We start from the raw sequence: 21,521 nt of genomic DNA, 5'->3' as shown, positions 1-21,521 counted from the left end.
GGGCGTGTGCTTCCATGGATGTGTGCACTGTGGCCATGTGCCACCATGGACGTGTACCGCTGTGGATGCCTGCTGCTGGCTCCAGGTCACAGTGAAGCACCAACACAGATGTGGTCTTTGGGGCAGTGCCCGAGGCTCAGCCAGGCCTGGTTTGCTGACTGCGGCCCCATGTCTGTCCTCCTGGTGGCTTCCCCGATGCCAGTTGCGCTGATCCAAGTTCTTACCCAATAGCTGGAGCAATTGTAGCCTGGGTGCCCGTGGGGTCTTAGGAACTCTTAAGACTTCCGCCTACTTTCCAGACAGACAGGATCAGGATGGCTAAGTCACCTCCCTCAGCCCCTGGCCCCCCATCCCCTCACCAGTCGCCTGTCCCTTTCTCAGACCCCTACTCCATTCCCGGTCCCCTCTGTCACTGGTCCCCTTCCCCTCCCTGGTCCCCCCTCCCCTCTGGTCTTCCATTCCCTCACCTGTCCCCCTGTCTCCTTCCCAGCCCCCCAACCTCTCCCCGGTTCCCCCATCCCCTCCCCAGTCCCCTGTCATCTTCCTGGTCCCCACCCCTCCCGGGCCTGCTCCTGGTCCCTGCCCCAGTCCCCAGACCCTCTCAGAAGCGGGCAGCACTGCGGTCACCTCTGCAGGGACGCAGGTGGCAGCAATGATCTTGGCCTTGCACCTCCAGCCCCGTTTACAGGGTAATAGGAAGGTGCAAGCTTGAAGAAAAGCAGGGCTAAGCCAGGGGCTCCCCCACCTGCTTCTCCTGCTCATCCTGCTCCCAACTTCTACATGCACTTGGGACCCCCAGACACAGCCTTGACACGAGCCTCACATTGCTATGGGCTGAGCATGAGGAGCCTCTGCTGCTCAGCCTGCTTCCTTTCCTGGGGAGCTGTGTACCCCCCTGCTGGCACCCTGGGGAAGAAGCAAAGACATGTGCATGTTTCTTTGGGGCTTTATTTATTAAAAACAAACTCATCTGAAAGCCAAGTGCCTGGCACCGAGAACAGAGGGAGTTAAAAGAAATTATATTAATCACAGTGCAACAACGAATGCATATTAATGTGTCTGCTCTGGACCAGATCTGGGGGCCCTAGATAAATAAGATAGGCTGCTGTTCTCAGGGGGTGACAGGAGAGGAGACCACCCGTTAAGGCACAGCTGACATCGCTGGTGGCGGTGGGCCCAGTGCTCGCAGGTACTGGGGGTTGGGGGTGGGGAGCGGGACGGCACTCAGGAGCGGCAGCTTGCTGTGGACCTCAGGATGGATTTGACAGGCAGAGGATTTGGGGCTTTTTTGTTGGTGGTGGTCATAGGGCTTGAACTCAGGGCCTGGGCACTGTCCCTGAGCTTTTTTGCTCAAGGCTAGCACTCTAAAACTTAGAGCCACACCGTTACTTCCTGTTTTCTAGTGGTTCATTGGAGATAAGAGTTTCACTGGTACTTTCCTGTCCAGGTTGGTTTTTGAACCGGGATCCTTAGATCTCAGCCTCCTGAATAGCTAGGATTATAGGTGTGAGCCATCGTTGCCTGGTCACGGGGTGCTGATTTTATACTTAGGAAGAGCACTGGACCCCAGCATTGAGGGGTGAGAGCGGGATCCTTGGGAGTTGAGGTCTTTGTCTGGGCTGGGGTGAGTGGGCAGGGCCTCTGGCCCTGAGTCGAGGAGGACGAGGGTTAGCAGTGAGCGCTGTTGAAGGGCATGAGTTGGGTGTTGTGGTCCCATGTCCTCAGTCTTTAGTGAATAGCTCTGGGGCCACCATGTGGCTGAGGGCTGGGGACAGTGCAGACTCAGGTGGCCACCAGCCTGCCTCGTCCTTGGGGCTGGGGTGACCCGGGAGCTCAGGGCAGCCTGGCACGGGCACATTTCACATGGCCACTCGCCGAGGGAGGACGCAGAGGCTGGCATGAGCCATTTCTCTTTCTCTGTGTGTTTTAGGCTCCAATCTAGCAGTCCTGGTGAAACATGGTGGCCTCTTTGGGGACTCAGAATTGGAGGGGCTATGCCCCTAACTCCAGAGCAGTGTGGTTGGGGCCTCTCTCTCCCCAGTGCCTGCTGGGGTCTTCCTCGCCTGGTTTCCCCATGGAGCCCCAAGGAGGAAAACCCTGGGTCCTTGGGGAGTGTGGGGGCTCCATCCGTCCATATCCAGGGGCTGCTTGTCCTGGGCAGGGCAGAGAGCTGGGCTACAGCCTGCTCCTGCCCACGGGAGCTCCAGGTGGGGGCAGGCAAGTGTGGGAGGCACCCAGGGAAGGGCCAGACCCTGAACTGGGAGGCCCCAGGGTGAGGAGAGTATTCATGAAGGCTTGGAAATCCAGGGCTGCCTCCTGGAGGAAGCAGCCAGCTCAGTGAGGGTAAAAACTGGCTCTGCCATTGAACTGGGGATTCCAGGTGCCCCGTAGAATGTGGTGAGGATTGTTGGATGCCCAGACACACAGAGTGGCTAGGCGTGGCTGTGCCAGCACGGAATGAGTGGTCAGAGGCAGGCTTTGTGGAGGCCACTGTCCTGGGGTACACCTCCTGGGTGTACAGGGGGGCCCTGGAGAGGGGTACAGTTCAGAGTCTGGGGCTGAGAGCTTGTACACATGGCCTGCCTGGCTTTCTCAGAACTTTGGTGCTTTTCCTCCCCCCCCCCCCCGGCTTTCTCAGAACTTTGGTGCTTTTCCTCCCCCCCACACCCCCCCGAGTTTGTCAAGACCAGAGTCCAAACAGGGCACTGCCGGAGGTTGTATGCAGGGCAGGGGCCCAGCTCATACCTGCCACGTGAAAGCTACCTTTCTCGGGGCTCAGTATTGGGTCTGCAGGGTAGTGACAGGGTAGTTGGGGGGCCTTAGTGCTGGGTTCAAGGTTTCTGGCCTCTGATCTAGTGTGACCACGGGAGTGGTGTCAAGCCAGACCCTGGTGGGTAATGGGTCCCTGTGCCTGAGCTACTGGGTCCCCAGGAAGGAGGGCTGGGGTGAGGCGGGGCCAGATGTGGGCGGGGCTTGAAGGGTGGGCTGTGCTGGGAGGGGCGTGGCCTGAGGGTGGGGCCGGCTGGAGGAGGCTGCATCTCCTGTAAAATTAGACTGGAGCCGATTGCTGGAACCACGCAGCCCGGGCCTGTGGGCCGGGCCTTGCCAATCCTCTTGGGTTATTTTCGTAGATCCCTTTTCCTGCACCCTGCAGTGGCCGACAGCCTCACTTGCTGGTTCTTGGGGGTCCTGACTGCCAGGACCCCCACTGCTGGGGACCCTGAGAGGACAGAGCTGCGGGGTGAGAGCGGGAGGCCGCGTACGCACGTGTGTGTGTTTGTGTGTGTGTTCGGGGTCCTCCATGCAGGTGGGTGTGGGTGGGCCTTTGTCTCTGTCCCGGAGTTGTGTGTGGGCTGGCATTTAGGAGGTGGCCACGGGCACGGCGAGGGGGTTCTGTGTTTCTGGGTGTGCATGTCAGCAGTAGACATGTGCAATGGCAGCATGCATGTGTGTGCGGTTGTGTGTGTTGTACACATGCCAGCACAGGTGCATGGCACACAGGCGCATGGTGGATGTAGCTGGGGCCCCTCTCACTACTGGAGGCTGGGGCCATTTTTAAACCGCCCCCCCCCCCCCAGCAGGGCCTGCAGGCTTTGCCGTCTGGGGCTTGCTCGGCAGAGATGGCACTGTGCCTGTGGAGGGGTGGCTTCCAAAGATAAAACGGTTTTATGCACAGCATAGAGTAGGGGTGGAGACCCTGGAGACAGCACTGTTCCTGCTCCACCCTCCCCTGCGGTCATCCCCAAGGGCGACCCCTGGCTGGGCGACACCTGCCACAGAGACCACCGGGGACCCCCAAACGGCCACCGCTGCCTGCATCACCCACAGGGAGCCTGGTGACTGCTGTTGGCTGCTGAGTTTCCTGCTTGTGCCCATCCTGGGCTTTGAACTCAGAGCCTGGGCGCTGTCCCTGAGCAATTTGCCCAAGGCTGGCGCTCTAGCACTTGAGCCACAGCTCTACTTCCAGCTTTTTGGTGGTTAACTGTAGAGAAGAGTCACACGGACTTTCTGGGCAGGCTGGTTTCAAGCTGTGATCCTCAGATCCTAGCCCCCTGAGTAGCCGGTTGGCCGGGGTGAGAGCCACAGCGCCTGGCCAGGGAACTTCTTAACTCCTGTCTCTGTCTGGCCCATTCCCCTCCCGGGGCCGTGTAACTGAGGTTTCTCCCTGTGCAGAATGGAGTGGCTCTGTGACCGAAAGGGATTTCACAAAGCGGAAGCCAGGTGCTGCCAGACTGCCATGGGACCCATGTGGCGACTAAGTCCAGTCTGGCTCCGAGTGCTGCGCGTCCTCGCGCACACGGCTCAGCCTCTCCAGGCCTCAGCCTCCTCACCTGTGGGATGGGGCCTGACTCCCACTGTTGTTCTTCCTCATTGCCTTGGGGTCTTTCTGGAACATGGCAGATGGGCAGGGCCAGGCAGCCGGTGTTCCGTGTGCCCTAGCTGCAAGAGGTGTCCGGCAGGTCACTTCATCACTGTCTCTGTTTCCTCACCTGTCACGCCAGTGCCTCCAGCATCACCTCATTGGCACACAGGTCCGTCTTTGTCTTAGCCACACGTGGACCCTATGCTCTGCAGCCTCACTTGCGGGGGGTTGGGGGCACCCGGCCGGACAAGCCCAGCAGCGTGGCACAAGCTGTGGGGTAGAGCCCCGCGCATCCCAAGCCATGCGTGCGCATACCGCTCCTACAGCCAGCTGGCACCGCGGGCTCCAGTTTGGGCTAAGCCACTCTGGGCAGCAGCCAGGGACGGGTGCCAGCGATGGGATAAGCACCTGGCAGCGGGCACCGGGCTGCTGGTGTGCGTGCCCCCAGTTGACTAACAAGCACATTGGTGGCAGATAGCAGAGCAGAGCGCCATGGTACCTCCCGAGAGCCGGGCCCCCGCCTGGGCCTGGGCCACCCACTTTCAGCCTGCGGGGACGTGCTAGGAAGCCCTCTGCCCAGGCTGGTTGACAGAGCTCTGGGGCACAGTTGTGCATCAAACATCTGCCAAGTGGTCTCATGGAAATTCCATCTGCTGGGTCTTTGCTACTCCTGGAATCTTCCAGATCCATGGAAATCCCACCAAGCCAGCTCCTTAGCCCCTCTGAGTGGGCATTCTCCCTCTTCACAGGCTGCAGGGAGCCTTCAGTGAGGCAAGGCCACCAGCACACTCTGCCTGGTGGCTGACATGATAAGTGATTTTTCAAAAGTTGTTGGTTTAATTTTGTCTCCTTGCAGGGAACAGCCCTCGCCAGCCTCACAGGCAGGAGATGCAGACTTATGTCTGTAGGAGGTGCTGATTCAAGAATTTTTCTGGATGTGTGGTACTGGGATTTGAACTCTGAGCCTTGAGCTTGTCAAGCAGATACTTTACCACTTGAGCCCAAAGGTTTGCTGTTCAGGTAGGGTCTTGTGGTACTACTACTACTACCATTATTATTATTTAGCCTGGGCTTGAACTCAGGGCTTTGAGCTCTCATTGGCTTTTTTGTTGTTGTTCAAGGCTGGTGCTTTACCACTTGAGTCATACCTCCAGTCAGGCATTTTGCTAGTTAGTTAGAGATAAGTCTCCTTTCCCCCCTGGCTGGCTTTGAGCCTCGATCCTCAGATCTCAGCCTTCTGAGTAGCTAGGACAGCAGGCGCCTGCATGGTGCCTGGCATGACATGACTTTGAGATGGAGCTCTTGATAACTTTTTGCCCCAGGCCTCCTTATCTCCACCTCTGGAGTAGCCGGGACAGAAATGTGAGCCGTGGTGCCTGCCCAGGAATGTGAACCACAGTGCTTAGGACAGGAATGCCCTGGCTGTGTCCTGCGCACAGTGCTGAGGGGCGAGGCTGTGGGGGTGGAGTCTCCGCAGGATCACAGGAAAGGAGGTCCAGCCTGGGAGCCAACTCTTTTGCAACTTGGCTACTGGCTGTGGCCTGAGCCTCTGATATCTTCCCAGGACTGAGTCACAGGGAGGGAAGGAGGCTTGGGCCACTCTATCAGGGCAGGGCTCTTGTGGCTCCCTGTGGGAGAACCTCACCTGAAGCCCACTTAAACCAAAAAAGGATTTCTATTGGTTCCAGGGAATGGCTTTGGGCATGGCTGTATCCAGCCTCTCAGATGATGTTTTTGCACCTAAGTTTCCCCTGTGCAGGTGGCTCTGATCTCAGCGGGGCTATCTTTCCTGGCGACTCTTTTACCAGCTCGGCAGCTCCTAGGGCAAGAGAACAACCGCTTCCTCCTCCCTCAGTAGGCACCCAGGTTTCATGTGGACCAGACCTGCTTGCTCCCAGCACCTGCTCTGGCTGTTCTGACCTCCGCGTGGCCCCAGAGGTGCCCATTCGAATTCTGTCTGCCTGGGCCCCATGGCCACCTCCGCCTCCTCTCCCTCCTTCTCCCTTGATTGTCTCCACATTCCTCCCACTCCTCCGGGTTTATATCTGTGTCTGGTTCTTTTGTGCCTTGACTGTCCTGCATTCATGTCAGGTAGGCCCTGGTGCCTGGCAGGCCAGAGCTCGGTGCTAATGTGGAGCAGATGAGCCTGCAGCAGCAGGAAGGACTGAGTGGAGAAGTCAGAGCTCGGGATGGCTTGTGGGAAGCTGGCAGGCCAAGCCAGTCTAGAGAGGTGTCAGGAAGGACCTGTGAGCCCTCAAAGTGGGGACCATCTCCTCAGCAGGGCAGTCTGGAGCGGCCCCCTCTTTAGAAATATTGGGGTGTCTTAAAGGAGATGATCCATTACAGGGACCTGTAAGGACCAGCCCGGTGTCAGGCTGGGGCCAGCAGATGTGATGACTGGGGCATCAGGTGATGATGGGTGAGAGTGATGACCAAGGTGATACGTGATGACTGGAGTGACAGTGATCTGCCAGGTGACAGGTGGTGATGGAAGACAAGGTGACCTCTAGGGTGACAGGTGATGACTGGGTGACAGGTGATGATGGGTGACAGGTGATGACTGGGGTGACAGGTGATGATGGGTGACAGGTGATGACTGGGATGACAGGTGACTAGGGTGACAGATGATGACAGGTGACAGGTAACAGTGGGTGACAGGTGATCTCTGGGGTGACATGTGATGATGGGTGACAGATGATGACTAGGGTGACAGGTGATGATGGATGACAGGTAACAGTGGGTGACAGGTGATCTCTGGGGGTGACAGGTGATGATGGGTGACAGATGATGATGGGTGACAGATAATGACTGGGTGACAGGTGATCTCTGGGGTGACATGTGATGACAAATGACAGGTGATGGTAACGGGTGATGACTGGAATGACAGGTGAAGGCGGGTGACAGATGACTGGGATAACAGGTGTTGGTAACAGGTCATCTCTGGGGTGACCCGTGATGATGGTAATGGGTGATGACTGGGGTGACTGGCAGGTGATGACGGGTGATAGGTGATGACTGGGGTGACTGGTGATCTCTGGCGTGACAGGTGATCTCTGGGGTGACATGTGGTGACAGTGACAGGTGGTCTTGTGGTTGGCAGGAAGGGTGTTGATCTCTCTTTCTGGGAAGGGGCTGACAGAAGTGACCAGGGAAGGGGACAGCTGGAGATTCGGGAGAGCTGGAGAAGCCCAGGACGCTGAACGTGTGTGTGTGCATGTGTGTGCATGTATGTGTACGTGTGTGTGTGTGTTGTAGTCACACTCAAGGTCTCGCAGGATCCCAGTGGCCTCCCCGGCAGGACTGCGGCCCTCTCACAGGTGGGCACCGGCCGGGGCCAGCTTCCGGGGCTGGGCATCTCCCCGCGGTCGGGCAGCTGCCACAGAGATTCACTTCTAACTCTTGTGTGTGTTCCACAGTTGTTGAGCCTCCAGGAGCTCCCTGAGCTGGGGTGGGGGTTCACCTTTGTGGGGCCTGCCTCCCCATCCCACTTCTTGTTTCCCTCTTTTCTATTGCTATTTTTTTTCTTGACCACAATGCCAGACTGTTTTATAGTGTTTCCCTCTTTTGCATCCTGGAGTCCCCTGGCGACGGATGAGAATCACTCAGGCAGAGAAGTCTGTGAGACTGTTATCTCCAATGAATCACCAAAAAGCCAGAAGTAGAGCTGTGGCTCAAGTGGAAAAGCACTAGTTATGAGCAAAAAAACTCAGGGACAGCGCCCAAGCCCTGAGTTTGAGCTCCAGGACCAGCACACACATGTATATGCACGCATGCACATGCACGCACATACACACACAACTTGGTAGAGGCCACTTGCAGTCCATGGGTGTGCATTGGGGTGCTGCTCCCACTTTTCACCGGGACTCCTCCATGCCGCCGTTGCCTCCGGGGCTGGGGGAGGGCCCATGTGTTTCAGTCTCCATCATATCCAGGTCAGAAAAATGCCCCCTGCCCGCCTTCCACAGCCTCGGAGGGGCGAAGGCGGGCCCGGCACACCCCCGTCACCCTGGCCCCGCAGCCCACACTCTCTAGCCAAGATGAAAACTCACATTTCATTTTTATATGCGGCGCCTAATCCAATAATGATTTCATGTTGCAAACAGCAATGATCTCTCAGCATAGTTAATCAGAAGAGACTTAATGCTGTCACTATTTATTAACCTCTGTTGAAAAGCAAGAAGTTCCCCCTAATCTGCGATTGTTGGTCTTGTCAGGCCCCGCGGAGTGAGAAAATAGTTCTGGCATTCATTAACGCCGTGAGCACCGCGATGACAATCGGAGCCCCGCGGTATTTGGTGCATGAAATCTTGGCTGCATTCAGGGAGGACCGGGGGTGGGGGGGGCGCTGGCAGGGAGGGGGAACCCCACTACCCAAAGATCTCCTCCTCTGCCAGTTTCCTCTTGGAGAAAGAAGCAGTCCTGAGAATTGGGAAGGGGCAGAAGACGGGGTGTGAGGGGAGGGCGGCATGGGCCTGCCTCTGCCCCAGGCTTCTCCCTAGGGGGGCGCCCCCCCCCATTCCACAGCTTTGAACTTCTCAGTTGTCTGTAGAGTTCCCCCCAGCACCCCCAGGCCAGTGACCCCAGCTTATTCTTCATTTAGAAAACAGGTGGACACTCCCCCCCGTGTCCCATTAAAACACAGTGGTGAGGCTGAGTGCTGGTGGCTCATGTCTGTAATCCTAGCCACCCAGGAGGCTGAGACAGGCAGATCAAGACCTGAAGCCATCCAGGGCAGGAAAGTCTGTGAGACTCTGATCTCCAACACCCCACCAAAAAGCAGGAAGCAGAGCCGTGGCCAAAGTGATAGAGCACTAGCTAGCCTTGAGCGCAAAAGCTTCAGGGACAGTGCCCAGGCTCTGGGTTCTGGCCCCAGGACTACACACACACACACACACACACACACACACACACACACACACACACACACACACACACACACACACACACACACACACACACACACACACACACACACACACACACACACACACACACACACACACACACACACACACACACACACACACACACACACACACAGCACACAGCTTGGGGCCGGTGAGGAAATGCCAGCTGTGTGCCAGGCTTTTCTGCTCAGGCATGTGGGCCACCAACAAGCGTGTGCCAGCTGGCCAGGACTTGGGGTGCAGAGGCCTCCCCCTAGTGGCTGGGGTGTCTTGGGCAGGCCACACTGAAAGTCAAGCACTGCTGCCTCCCCAGAAGGGCCCCCTCCCTGGTGCCCGGGGTCAGTCTTGAACTCCAGGATGAGCCTTGCCCACCATGCAACTCCTGATGGAAAATTCACCTTCAGCAAAACCAGTTTCCAGCTGCGGGGGTCTCAGAGGACGGCTTCTCCCCCGGGAACCTCAATCTTTTCCTCCCAGGAACCCCAAGCTTCTTGGGCAGGCCCTGTGAGCTCTGCAGTCACCCAAGGAGATTCAGAGTTGGTGGCCCAGTGGGAAAGTCTGGAGGGGGGTGGGGGGGGGGTGACTGCCCCGGCCCCTACACACAGAGGTGGGCAGGTGCTGTTAATGATGTAGGAAGAATTAGGCCGTCTGGGTGGGTGGGTTTTATGCTCTGTTTAGTAATAAAGGCTGTTAGAGGAATTTTAAATTTCAGTATTCTCATTTGCCTGTTATTGCAAAGGAGCCGAGCCTGCCTTTGACTGGTAGAAGCATCTGGAATTAATGAAGCGGCCTCTGATCAGGCAGAAATCAATGCTGCCTGCATTAATTGCCCAACACTGAAACCTTTCGTTTTATTTCTGACTTGGAGAGCCATGGCCTAAGAAATCTCTCTTAAGCAGTGTTCTGGGGCTGGGCTGTTTCTTTAATCCATCAGGGCGTGGGGAGGAACAGCTTCCTGGCTTCCTCCTGGTGGAGGTAGGACCTAGGGGGCTGTGGGGGCTCTGAGGGCAGGGCCTGGTGCCCCTCAGCGGCTGCACTCTGTCCGTCATTGCTGTAGCACGCATCAGCCTTAGGGGGCCGGCACTGACCGGGCCTCCAGCGGACTCCACACCCTGTGGTTTGCAGCCACTGTGTCCTCCAGCTCTGGGTGCTGCCCAGAGTCCTCTGTCACCCAGCCTCAGTGCTCCCTAGAGGGTGAGCTTTGAGCCACATTCTCAGGAACGGATAGGAACTTGCCAAGGCAGGGAGGACGGGAGTGGGGCGCGGCCTTCAGAATCACGCTGCTTCCGCTGGCGGTGGTGTGTTTGAGGGTCAGGTGTGGGGGCATGCACAACCCTCTGCCCCCCCTTTGCTGCTGAGCGCTCTTCCCCCACGGCGCCATCACAGCTTAACGCACCCTCCTGATAGCAGGCAACTTATTGTCTCTTGTGTCCGATGCTTGTCAACAGAGGCAGCGACGTTGGCACGCGGGTTTGTAAGTGAACGCACGTTCTCCTGTGGTTAAGCCAAGGCCTGTGGTTGCTGAGTGATTTGGTTAGTGTGCGCTTTCGTTTCCAAGAAGTCTGCTGAACTTTAGTGTCCACGGTAGCCGTGCCATGTTGCATTCCAGTTGCTCCTTGACTTTCCCAGCACCTGCTTTTATCAGGCATTGGGGTTTGGGCTGTTGTTGTTATTCTCGTCCGGTAGGCGTGCTGGTGTCCCTGGTGGCTTTCACCACTAATGCCACCACCGGGCTCTTCATGATCTGCAGCTACCTGTACACCTGTTTCCACCGATGTGTCTGTTCACCTATTTTGCTGGGTTTTTACTTGGGCTGTTTGCTTGTGGTTGAATGCTGAGAGTTTGTTATATAATCCAGAGTGCAGATTATGTAACTGGCAGATATGTGATTGGCAAATCTTTTCCCCAGTCTCTGGTGTTGAGCTCTTTGCAGTCTCCCTTCCCTATTCCTCACACCCTAGCCCTGCCCTCCTTCTTTCCTTCCTCCAGAAAGCCAACCCCTTTCCTCCCCAGAGCCTTTGTTCAGGCTGAGGCCTCTGTCTGGAATTGCCCCCCCACCCCCCGCCACCTCCAATCACAGAGCGACACTGTACCTTTCTTTGTGTGGCATTTCTGGTGGGGTCTGTGGTCTGTCTCAAAATCTTTCGCCTAGGGCTTGTGGAAAGGGTTTGAAAGCTCTTTTCTCTTTATGACCATCCAGTTGTAAACTGTTCATGAGACAGGTTTTCCTCCTGCTTTAGATTGAGTTTCCTCCTTTTTTTTTTTTGGCCAATCCTGGGGCTTGAACTCAGGGCCTGGGCACTGACCCTGAACTTTTTATGCTCAAGTCTAGCACTCCACACTTGAGCCATCATGCCATTTCTGGAGGTTAATTGGAGGTAAGAGTCTCACAGACTTTCCTGCCTGGTCTGGCTTTAACCTCTGATCTTCAGATCTTGGCCTCCAGCAGTGAGGATGACAGGTGTGAGCCACTGACACCCGCTTGGTTTCTTTATTCAGCTTTGGTGTTTGGCACTGAGTGTGCAGAGGCCCTGGGCAAGGACACGCCCTCTGACGCCCGTCCTCGCGTCCATGAACGTGGTATGCTGGCCCTGCCTCCCACAGCTCCCCCCTTGCGCTCCTGGCTGGAGCACTATGACCAAGAGGACTTTTTGTCCCTAGGGCTGCAGGACGCAGCTTCCGCTGCACCTCCCATTGGGTCCTCGTGCCTCTTGGCACCAGCACGGGCCGGGGCTAGGGCTGCCCCTTCACAGACATACACAGAGCAGTTTGTGGATGAGTGAGTGAGTGAGAGTGTCCACATCTCTGTAGGATCCGGCCGTCCTCGTCCACACCCAGGGTGCACCTCGAACTCCATTTAAGGGGGAGAAGGCCTTGTTCCCGCTGACGCGCGCAGTTCCCCCCCACCCATCCACAGGTTTTATTTTAATCCCACGTCTACAGAGAATCTTTATGCAACGATCATAATAGAGCGGCTTAATTTATTTGGGAGAAGAGTTGTTGCTTTCATTGTGTCAGTTGGAGGATTAGGGAACAGTGGCAGAGTCCTGATTGAAATGGACCTGCACACAACCTGCACGCGAGAGCGAGGCCAGAACTTGACCGGTGCTGGAGACATGGCGACCGAGTTAGAACAGATCTCTTTCTCTCTCTCTCTCTCTCTCTCTCTCTCTCTCTCTCTCTCCTCTCTCCTGTCTCTCTTTCTCCTTCCCCCTCCCTTCCCTCTGACCCCCCCCCCCCTTTCTTCTCTTCCCTCCCTCCTCCTCTCTCCCTGAAGGGGTTGGGGAACCCGCAGCTAGCGGTGTCTGCTGTGGATGCTACTCGGACATGGAGACTCCGTCCAGCATTTTGATGCTAAGTGACAATATAAGCCCAGTGTTCATGAAATCCCCAAAGTACTTTTCTCTAAGGAAGACTCTAGAAAGAACTCACTGGGAACCCAGGCTGGGACTGTGCAGCAGCGGCCAGGGCGCTGTGGAGAGCCGGGGGCGGGGGTGGGGTGAGAGGAGGGGCGGGTGGGCACGTGCCGTGGCTATGCCACGAGTGGCCACATGCGGGCCTCGGACACGGTGGATACACGCGGATGGGGGTGGGGGGTGGATCATGTCCCAGTCAGAGCAGAATGCAAGATTCCACCACCCTGTGCACAGCGGCCAGGGAAAATGACCGCTGCTTATTTCTGGAATCTTCTCTCACCGTTGGGACTGCAGTTACTGGACACGGGGCTGCATCATACATGCAGTGATGGCTGCAGGCACTTCTGCCACTCAGGCCCTGGCGTGGGCGGTGGGCACGGGGCCACCACGACTGAGCTCAGGGAAACTCCATTTATAGAGGAAGACGAGCACAATATGGCTCGCAGGCTGTAGTTTGCTAGTCCCCGGCTGTGATGTGCCTGTGTACAACAGCCGTCTGGTCCAGAGACTGTTTGGTGCATGTGTGCGTGCATGTGTGCATGTGCGTGTGCGTGTGTGTGTGTGTGTGTGTGTGTGTGTGTGTGCGCGCCAGTCCTGGGGCTTGAACTCAGGGCCTGGGCACTGTCCCTGAGCTTTTTTCACTCAAGGCTAGTGCTCTACTACTTGAGCCACAGCGTCACTTCTGATTTTCTGGTGGTTCAATAGAGAGCAGAGTCTCAGGGACCTTCCTGCCGTGCTGGCTTTGAGCTGTGGTCCTCAGATCTCAGCCTCTGGGGCAGCTGGGGTGATAGGTCTCTGGTCCCCAGATGCCTGCCTGTCCCAGGCTGTGGGGACACCTGGAGCTCTGCCCTGCCCATGGGACCCACCTAGCTCATGTGAGATGCAAAGTTAATTCTGTTCAAAACATTGACCCCCAAACCTCCCCTCTCGTGGTGTTTTCCAATTGGGGGTGAGTCACTCTTCCTGTGTAGATCAACTGTGGACATGAGACCGGTTCAGAGCTCTGTGCACCCCATTTTACGTTCACCGAACGCGATCACTGAGCTCAACCCGAGTGTTCCTATGCTGCAAACAGGACACGCACTTCGTGTCCCCTGCCCGGGTCCCCCTCCACAGGGAGGCCAGGAGGCCACAAGCACCTTCTAGAACAAGCCCTGGCTAAGCTGTTCTCATTTCTTGCAAGGATGTTTTTTATAGAAGACACTCAAGTCTGCTCATGGCGTCTGTGCAGGCCCTCCGCAGGCGGGGGGAATTAATCAGGCCAGAAAGTAGGGGGCAGAAGGAGAAGGGCATTTTATCAAACTGCAGTGCCCTAGGAGCCCCAAGATGAAAGACTCCCCTCCCCCCCCCCGCCCAAGTGCTTTAAATATTGGCTGGCAGAGGGGGTGGGGATGTTTTCTTTTGTTGTTATAGAAAGCCATAGGGATAATTAATACTGCTGAAAGAAGATTGTTGGTTGGCGTCGGCTGGGCTGGCCCCCACCCCCAGTCTGGGATCTTATGGGAAGAAACAAATCAGGAAAAAAACTTAGGCACCGGAGCCCCTGCCAATTCCTCCCCATAATAAATAATGTCCCAGAGACCAAACGCCTCCAACGGGCAGACGGGGGGGGGGGGGTGGGGGGGGAGAGACCCAGGTCTGTGGCTGCCATGGGGGGGGGGGAGGCCTGGCTGCAGACACGCATCTGGGGACCCAGGCCTGTGGCTTCCAGGGGGAGGGGCTCCCAGCCCTACCTATCCTCCTGAAGCTGTAGCTTTTAAAATATATATATAATTCTCTCATTATTAAGGTGGGGTTATTATTAAGAGAGGTTGTTGTTTCATACATTTCTTTGTGGACAGTGTCCCCCCCCCTTCCATTCCTCCTCCCCGTCTCCCCCTCATCCCCGCCACAAGGCCCATGGTTCATCTCCACGTAGCTGCCCAGGCGGCTTCTAAACAGGGCTGGTTAGAGGAGGAAGGTCCCGAGAGGCCTGTGCTATCTGCCGGGTGCTCTGGTGGGCCTGGCTGGGCGGAGGGGTGAGGGGAGGGACCCTGCAGGAAGGAACAAGGGTTCCCTGAGAACTCTCAGTGACCCCCATCAGGTGTCAGGCAGTCTGGGCAGTGTGGGGACCCCCAGCCCCCGCAGTGCAGGTGATGAGGAAACTGAGGCCGGCGGAGGGAAGCTCCATGAGGATGGGAGTGGTGTGGTCTGGCCCTGAGACTGAAAGGGAGGTGGATTTAACCCCTGGAGGGGGCGAGTGCGAACATTTTTGTAATCCCAGCTCCTGGGGAGGCCAGGATTGGGAGGATCCGGACTCAAGGCTGGCCCTGGCAACAAGCATAAGATGCTGTCTGAGAAGTAAAGCTAGGAAGGGCTAAGGGCATGGCTCAGGTGGGGAAGCACCAGCCTACAGTGTAAGGCCCTGAGTTCAAACCCAAGTGTCCCCCATACCCCTAAAAGAAAACAAACCGGCCCTTCCTGAGAGAGCGGTGTGGTGATATTCAGGACAGTCAGAGTTGCACAATCTTCACTTGTAGCTGGCTTTCCCCAGAAGAGGAATTTAGTCATCACCTTCCCCACACCCCGCCCTGTCTGCATGACCCCGCCTGCCTCGGGGCCAGTCCTATGCGCCCCGTCTGTCCTGGCCTTGCCTTGGCTGGGCAGTTCTGTGCACACAGGCGTTCAGCTTTGGAGTCTGGCTGCTCTGAGCACCGTGTTTGTGAGGCTGGAGAGAGTGGCACCTCCCTCCTTTTCATGGCCATATAATATTCCACAGCCTGGACCTGCCAGGTCTGTTGATCGTGTCTCCTGTGGCATCTGGCTATTAAGAGGGGGCAGCCGTGGGCCTGCAAGTACACAGAACTCATTTGAACCCCTGTGTGCAGTTGCGGGCTTGGGTAGCAATTCTTTGCTTATTTTTAGAGAACCTGCACACTAGTAAGGGCTGACAGCTACTATGTTGGACCAGAGCTGAGCTGTCCAAGCCCCCAGCTTGTGCTGGGGGGGAAGGGATAGGACCCTGGCTGGCTTTCTCCGCCCCCCCCCCACCATCCTGAGGCTTGAATTCAGGGTCTAGACACTGTCCCCTGAGTCTCTTTGTGCTCAAGGCTAGCCCTCAGTGTCACTTCCCACTTTGAGTAGTTAGAGAGACATTGCCCCTCCTCGGATCCTCAGATCTCAGCCTCCTGAGTAGCGAGGATGACAGGCGGGAGCCACCACACCCGGCCTAGGTTTTTTTTTTTTTTTTTTTTTTTTTTTTTCCTTGAGTGCAGGGAAAACTCATTCGTTCATCGGGGGCATTTGCTCAGCAGCGTCTTCTGAGCCCCGGCCTTGCCACAGATGCTGTTCCAATGCGCAGTGACTCCTGGTCATTCAGCCCGTTGGGGTGCAGCCATACTGTTCAGCCTCAGGCAAGTGTCTTAACCTTTCTGGTCCTGTGACAAGGGTCCATGTGAGTGGGCTGTGTAGACAGAGCTGTAGCTCGAGCTGCAGAGGTGGGAGAAGCAGCTATGAGGACCCGGCGCCCCCCCCCCCCAGCCGGCCGCCGGGCAGGGCTCAGTGTGGGGGCCACCAGATGCCTGCCTGGCCTGCGCACAGATGTATCTTCCAGCTCCTGATGGAGTCGCTCACTTCATTGATAATTAAATTCAAATTAAGAGCGATTTGCATCTATCAGATGCCTGTTTGACAGGGTGTCACTGTTCCCATCCAGCCCTGGGGTGCTGGGAATTCGTGGGGGGGGGGGTGTGTGGAGGGGCCGCTGCCTGCCCTCACTGCCCCTGAGAGCCATGGTGCATACGCGGCCAACGTGCTGTGCACCCACCGTCAGAACGCTCAGCCTCTCTGAGCCCGAGTCCTCCCCACAGCCCTGGTCGCTCGGAGGGTCGCCTGCACAAGGGCTCTGTCACCTTCCTGCCGCCTGCCAGGGGAGAGGAGAAACACTCAGGGTGACCTCACTGTCCCCCACCTTCCCCCCTCCCCCATGAGGAGGAGGAGGAGGAGGAGGAGGAACAAGGGGCCTTCCTCTCTGAGCCCCCAGGGCTCAGAGATCATAGCTGGAGATCATAGCTTCGGTGTTCACGCGCATGTGTGTGCACCAGTCCTGGGGCTTGAACTCAAGACCTGGGTGCTGTCCTTGAGCTTTTTCACTCAAGGCTGGTGCTTTACTCCTTGAGCCACTGCTCCACTTTGGCTTTTTGGTGGTTCATTGGCAACAAGAGTGTCTCAGACTTCTCTGACCAGGCCAGCTTTGAACTGTGGTCCTCAGGTCTCAGCCTCCTCAGTAGCTGGGATGACAGGCGTGAGCACCGGTGCCCGGCCTGACCTTCCTTCTGGAAGATGGCAAAGTGAGGTGTGGCTGACTGTGTTCAGGCATGGCTCCACTGCGTGGGAGGAGAAGGGGGTGTGGGGCGTTTCCTGCCTCCCGGCCTGGGGTGGGCCGCAAGGGGCCGCGTGTGGGGACAGTGGGGCTGCCATGCTGTTTCTCCCCAGCTGAGGCAGCGGGGCTCCGGTTCCGCCCTGGGCTGTGGCGCCCTTCCTCGCCCTGTGAGGTGGGTGAGCAGAGGCCACTGTCCCTCCCTCCCTCTCTCCTTCCCTCCTTCCCTCCCTCTCTCCCTCCCTGAGGTCATGTCAAAGAGGAGCAATTCCACCTTCCCTGAGACTGCCCATGTGTCATGGGTGATTACTTTGGCCACAGGCAGACAGATGGGTTCAAGTCCCAGCTCTGTTCTGAACTCGCTGTGGGACCTTGGTCCATATTCGTGGCCAGGAGGTCTGACAGTGGGGTGACGGTGGACCCGGCCCCCGTGTCCAGGGTGTGTGTGGGGGGCACTTCCAGTTCTTCCTCTCTCCCTTGGTGTCTGTTCTGTGCAGAGTAGCTGTCCTCCCCCTCTGGGCTGCGCTGGGGACGGCATGGGGACCAGCCTCGCCTCCACCTCAGTGCCGTGCTCCGCATTGGACATCCCCTTTCCTGCTGAGTTACAGCTCCCCCTAGCAAATGGGGGCGGGCAGGGGCCCGGCATGGAGAACCCCTCGCTTGTAGAAATGTGCATCCTACGGCAATTTCATTTTAAACCCAGTTTGGGGCTGGCTTAAAGCCGGAAGCGCAAGTCTCGTGACCTAGATGGATGTCACGGTCCTGGCACAGTGGCTCCCGCCTGTAATCCCAGATACCTAGGAGGCTGAGATCTGAGGATCACAGTTCAAAGGCAGCGCGCAGATAAATCTGAGATTCTTCCCTCAGTTGAACCAGCAAAAAGCCGGAAGTGGGGGTGTGGCTCAAGTGGTAGAGCAATTCAAACCTCAGTACACACACACACACACACACACACACACACACACACACACACACACGGTCTCACCCCCAGTACACGTGGATCCCAGTGACCCCAAGAGTGGGGTGATGCCTGCCGGGGTCCCCATGAATTTCTGTACTGTTCTGAAATAACAGCAATGAGGAGAGGTGAGGCACGCACTGCCGAAGAAAATGGATGTGTGTACACACGCACACACATCCTGGCGTCTCAGCAGCCGTGCGAGTGCTGTAGAGTGAGGTACAATGGTCTAAAATATTGTCTGGATTCAATCCATCTATCTAGTGTGCCGTCTAATTACTGTATTAGAAGAGTCTGCAGACCGTGTATTGAACATTATAAATGGAAATAAAATGATTCTGGTAATGGCTTAATAAAGGTGAGCTTGCTCTGTCTGTATCCATGGACCATGGCCAGATTTATTTGTCAGGCAGGGAAGGAAGGAAGGAAGGAAGGGAGGAAGGGAGGAAAGGAGGAAGGGAGGGAGGGAGGGAGGGAGGGAGGGAGGGAGGCAGGGAGGGAGGGAGGCAGAGGGAGGGAGGGAGGGAGGGAGGAAGGGAGGGAGGGAGGGAGGGAGGGAGGGAGGGAGGGAGGGAAAGGAAGCAGGCCTTGTCGCTGCACTTTGGGGACTGTGCATAGAAGCAGTTATTTGTTCCTTTTATTAACAGCAAACTCTGCAGAAGGGCTAGAAAAACTGACAGCAGCCGTTTCATATTTTATAAAGCCGCTCCCGGCTGGTAATTTGTCAGTTGGGATAAATCAAGGCGCCCCGGATCTCCTGGTGAATTGGTAGCCAGGCCTGCCTTGGTGGCGGATGAGGGCGGCCTCGGCTGACTGTGACGCGCCCAGGGCGCTGAGGGGGATCTGTGGGCCCAGCAGGGAGGCCACGCCTGGGGCACATCCGTCACTTGGGGCAGTCCAATCAGAAGATAGAGGGCCCTTGGCGCATCACACCCCCTTTTCCCGTTGCCTAGTTTTCTTCACAATCTCTGGAGCTTTCTGAAGAGATCATGCCTCCCCTGAGACTTGATGCAGCCCTGCCTGCAGGTGCCTCTGGCTCTGCGGCCTCCATCCAGTGACGGAAAGACAGCCTGAACTCCTCCCTGCACCCTGCCTTTTCCCAGGTAGCCTAATGAAGGCGGGCGCTGCCTGGTTCCTGCCCAAACTCTTGATTTCTTGCTCCAATTGCACCAAGGTAAGTGTCGGAGGTTAAATTCCAGAGAGCCCCAGAAATGCCCTCCCCCCCTCAAGCCGTAGTACCCACACCAGGCGTCATCCATGTTGTCATGGTTACCAGGGCCCGGGACCCCAGAGACGGGAGCGCAGAATTAATGGCGGTGCCCAGTAAAGGATTCCTGTCTCGGCAAGGTTGATGGATTACATTGATGTGCCATTTGTCATACTGTAATTGTTCTGGCAAATGTAATACCCACTCGTATAAACATTGTGCCGCCGTGCTAATAAAACCCCAAATAGGAAGAGAAAGGATGACACAGTGTTGCACTCACTTAAAGAGACAATGCCTCCTCTCGCCTCGGAGCTCGCTGCTGCTTCTGGAAGCTTCAGCCTCCAGGGCTTGCTGTACTTATGTGCACACTTGCTAAGCCACCTGGTGTGGGCTGCCTCAGTTTCCCTCTCTACCAGCACTCCCCAGGGCTTCTCTTCTTGTGAGCAGCCACTGAGCATCCCATTGGGGGGCCGTCCGTGGCCTCCGTGTGGTCTCTGGGCCCCAGTGGACTCTGGGAAGCCTGGCCACTGCCTCTGAGAAGCCTGCGCAGATCCACTGGCTGCACCTGTCGGAGCGGGGTCCCCGAAGGCCAAGCCTGGGTGCAGCTGGTGCTTCAGGAATGCTTGTTGACTGACTGCCTCATCGCCTCCGCGGGAGGCTTGGCCTGTCGGCATTTTGGGACTCCAGATGCCCACCCGCCCCTGGGGCCTGTGGGTGCCCCGAGCCTCTGTGTTCCGAGCCCCCACCCCAGCCTTCTCCATCTTCTCACAATGAGACGACCCCCACCGTCCCCCCAGTGCTCGGCCCCCGGTGCATGGTCCACACACCTTCCAGCTCCTTGGCCTTGCACTGCAAGTGCACTGCACCCGCTTGGCGCCGACACCCCTCCCTCTGCCTGTCTAGAAGCACCATACACCACGAGTCCACCTGGAGCTTCGTCTTCCTGAAGTTCCTGCGGGCCCGGGGCCTGGCTGGAGGAGTGAAGGAAGGAGCAGTAGCGAGTGGACGAGCGAGCGGCTGTGTGAGTGAATGGATCCATGAATGACTGAGCCAATGAATGATGCTGCGCCCCACTCTGCTCCACGGCAGGCCAGTCGCAAGCCAGCGTGGGTGAGGGTGGCCGTCGGGGCAGTGGAGGCTGGCAGGAGCCGGGGTGCCCATGTCAGTCGGGGGCTGTCCCTTCCCCGGAAAGACCCTGTCCTGTGCGACCATCAGCCCCGGGGCTTGAGCCCAGCTGTCCTGAGAATCCCACGCGCCCTGTGTCCCCCACAGCCCTGGGGCTGCATGCAGGTTGCAGATCCTGCAGTCCAGGATTCCACGTCATGAGTGTCCAAGGCATCACCAGGCCCCCTGTCCTGACATGTCCGCCCTCTCCAAACCCACGCCTCTCCACACCCACGTCAGTCACACGGACAGCGGCCCTCACCAGAGCCACAGCGTGCCGTGGGTGGTGTGTGTGGTGGCGTCCCATGCCGCGTGTCCACCCAGGCAGTGCCCTGCAGTCCCTGTCTCCTGCCTGGCCCTGGTCACCTCAGGTTCACTCGCTGCCTCCCGAGCAGAGCGCCATGGGACCCACGTTAGTCTGTTCTGTTGTCACCATGATTCCCCAAGGCTGGGCCACTGCCCGTGAGAAGAGGTCTGCGTGGCGCGCGGTTCATGTGAGGCAAGGCAGGTGCTGGTGTGGGCCCCTGCTTACTGGGACTGGTCTCCCATTTGGGCCTAAGGAGCTCCAACCACCACCCTCTTCCCTCTGCCTCCCACGTGGCTGAGATGGCAGGTGCCCACCATCATGCCCAGCCCTGGGGGGGTTATGTCCCCCTAGGAGTTGCTCCCCCGGCATTCTCATACTCTGAGGGCCCCAGGGGGTGCCTGGCATCTGTTTTTAGCACCGGTGAATGTGCCACACTTAGAACTTGAGCCGTGCTTCTGGCAAGGTAGCATATGGCCAAGGAGAAGTTGTATCCAGGTCTGGGGATGTATTCTGCACTCACGGGGCAATGTCGTCTTTTGGTTACCTGAGGCCAGGGCAAAGCATAGACAAAGCCCTTATTTGTATGGGAAATTCTGCCAAAGCATCCGGACACACTGGGAAAGCGGGGTGGGCTTTGCCCTGGTGGGTTCCAGTGGTTTAGGTCACTGCTGCACCCCTGGGATCCTAGCATGTAGTAGGTGCTTAATTCTCCCTTCATAGTTGAGAGCAAAGTGTCAAGGCAGGACTGTAGACTTGTGCATCCTCCCTCCCTCCCTCTCTCCTCCCTCCTCCTCCCTTCCTTCCTCCCTTCCTTCAAGTGTGCCAATCCTGGGGCTTGAACT

The 21,521-nt window shown here is 57.3% G+C and overlaps 1 protein-coding gene across 1 annotated transcript in view; it reads left to right on the top strand.

Annotated features, from left to right (window-relative positions):
- Positions 1–2,074: 2,074 nt before the first annotated feature.
- Positions 2,075–21,521, top strand: part of Cux2 (cut like homeobox 2) — a 91,092-nt gene continuing 71,645 nt past the window's right edge. Inside the window, exons 1-9 of the mRNA XM_048340712.1 lie at positions 2,075–2,207; positions 3,155–3,259; positions 10,957–11,046; positions 11,770–12,049; positions 17,365–17,482; positions 18,955–19,027; positions 19,105–19,175; positions 19,714–19,816; positions 20,006–20,229. Coding sequence (XP_048196669.1) covers positions 2,075–2,207; positions 3,155–3,259; positions 10,957–11,046; positions 11,770–12,049; positions 17,365–17,482; positions 18,955–19,027; positions 19,105–19,175; positions 19,714–19,816; positions 20,006–20,229 — 1,197 coding nt within the window. The remainder of the gene's footprint in view (positions 2,208–3,154; positions 3,260–10,956; positions 11,047–11,769; positions 12,050–17,364; positions 17,483–18,954; positions 19,028–19,104; positions 19,176–19,713; positions 19,817–20,005; positions 20,230–21,521) is intronic.

The sequence above is a fragment of the Perognathus longimembris genome, chromosome 3 (genome assembly GCF_023159225.1).
Source record: "Perognathus longimembris pacificus isolate PPM17 chromosome 3, ASM2315922v1, whole genome shotgun sequence".
Lineage (NCBI taxonomy): Eukaryota > Metazoa > Chordata > Mammalia > Rodentia > Heteromyidae > Perognathus > Perognathus longimembris.
This window is presented reverse-complemented; position numbering and strand designations above follow the sequence as displayed.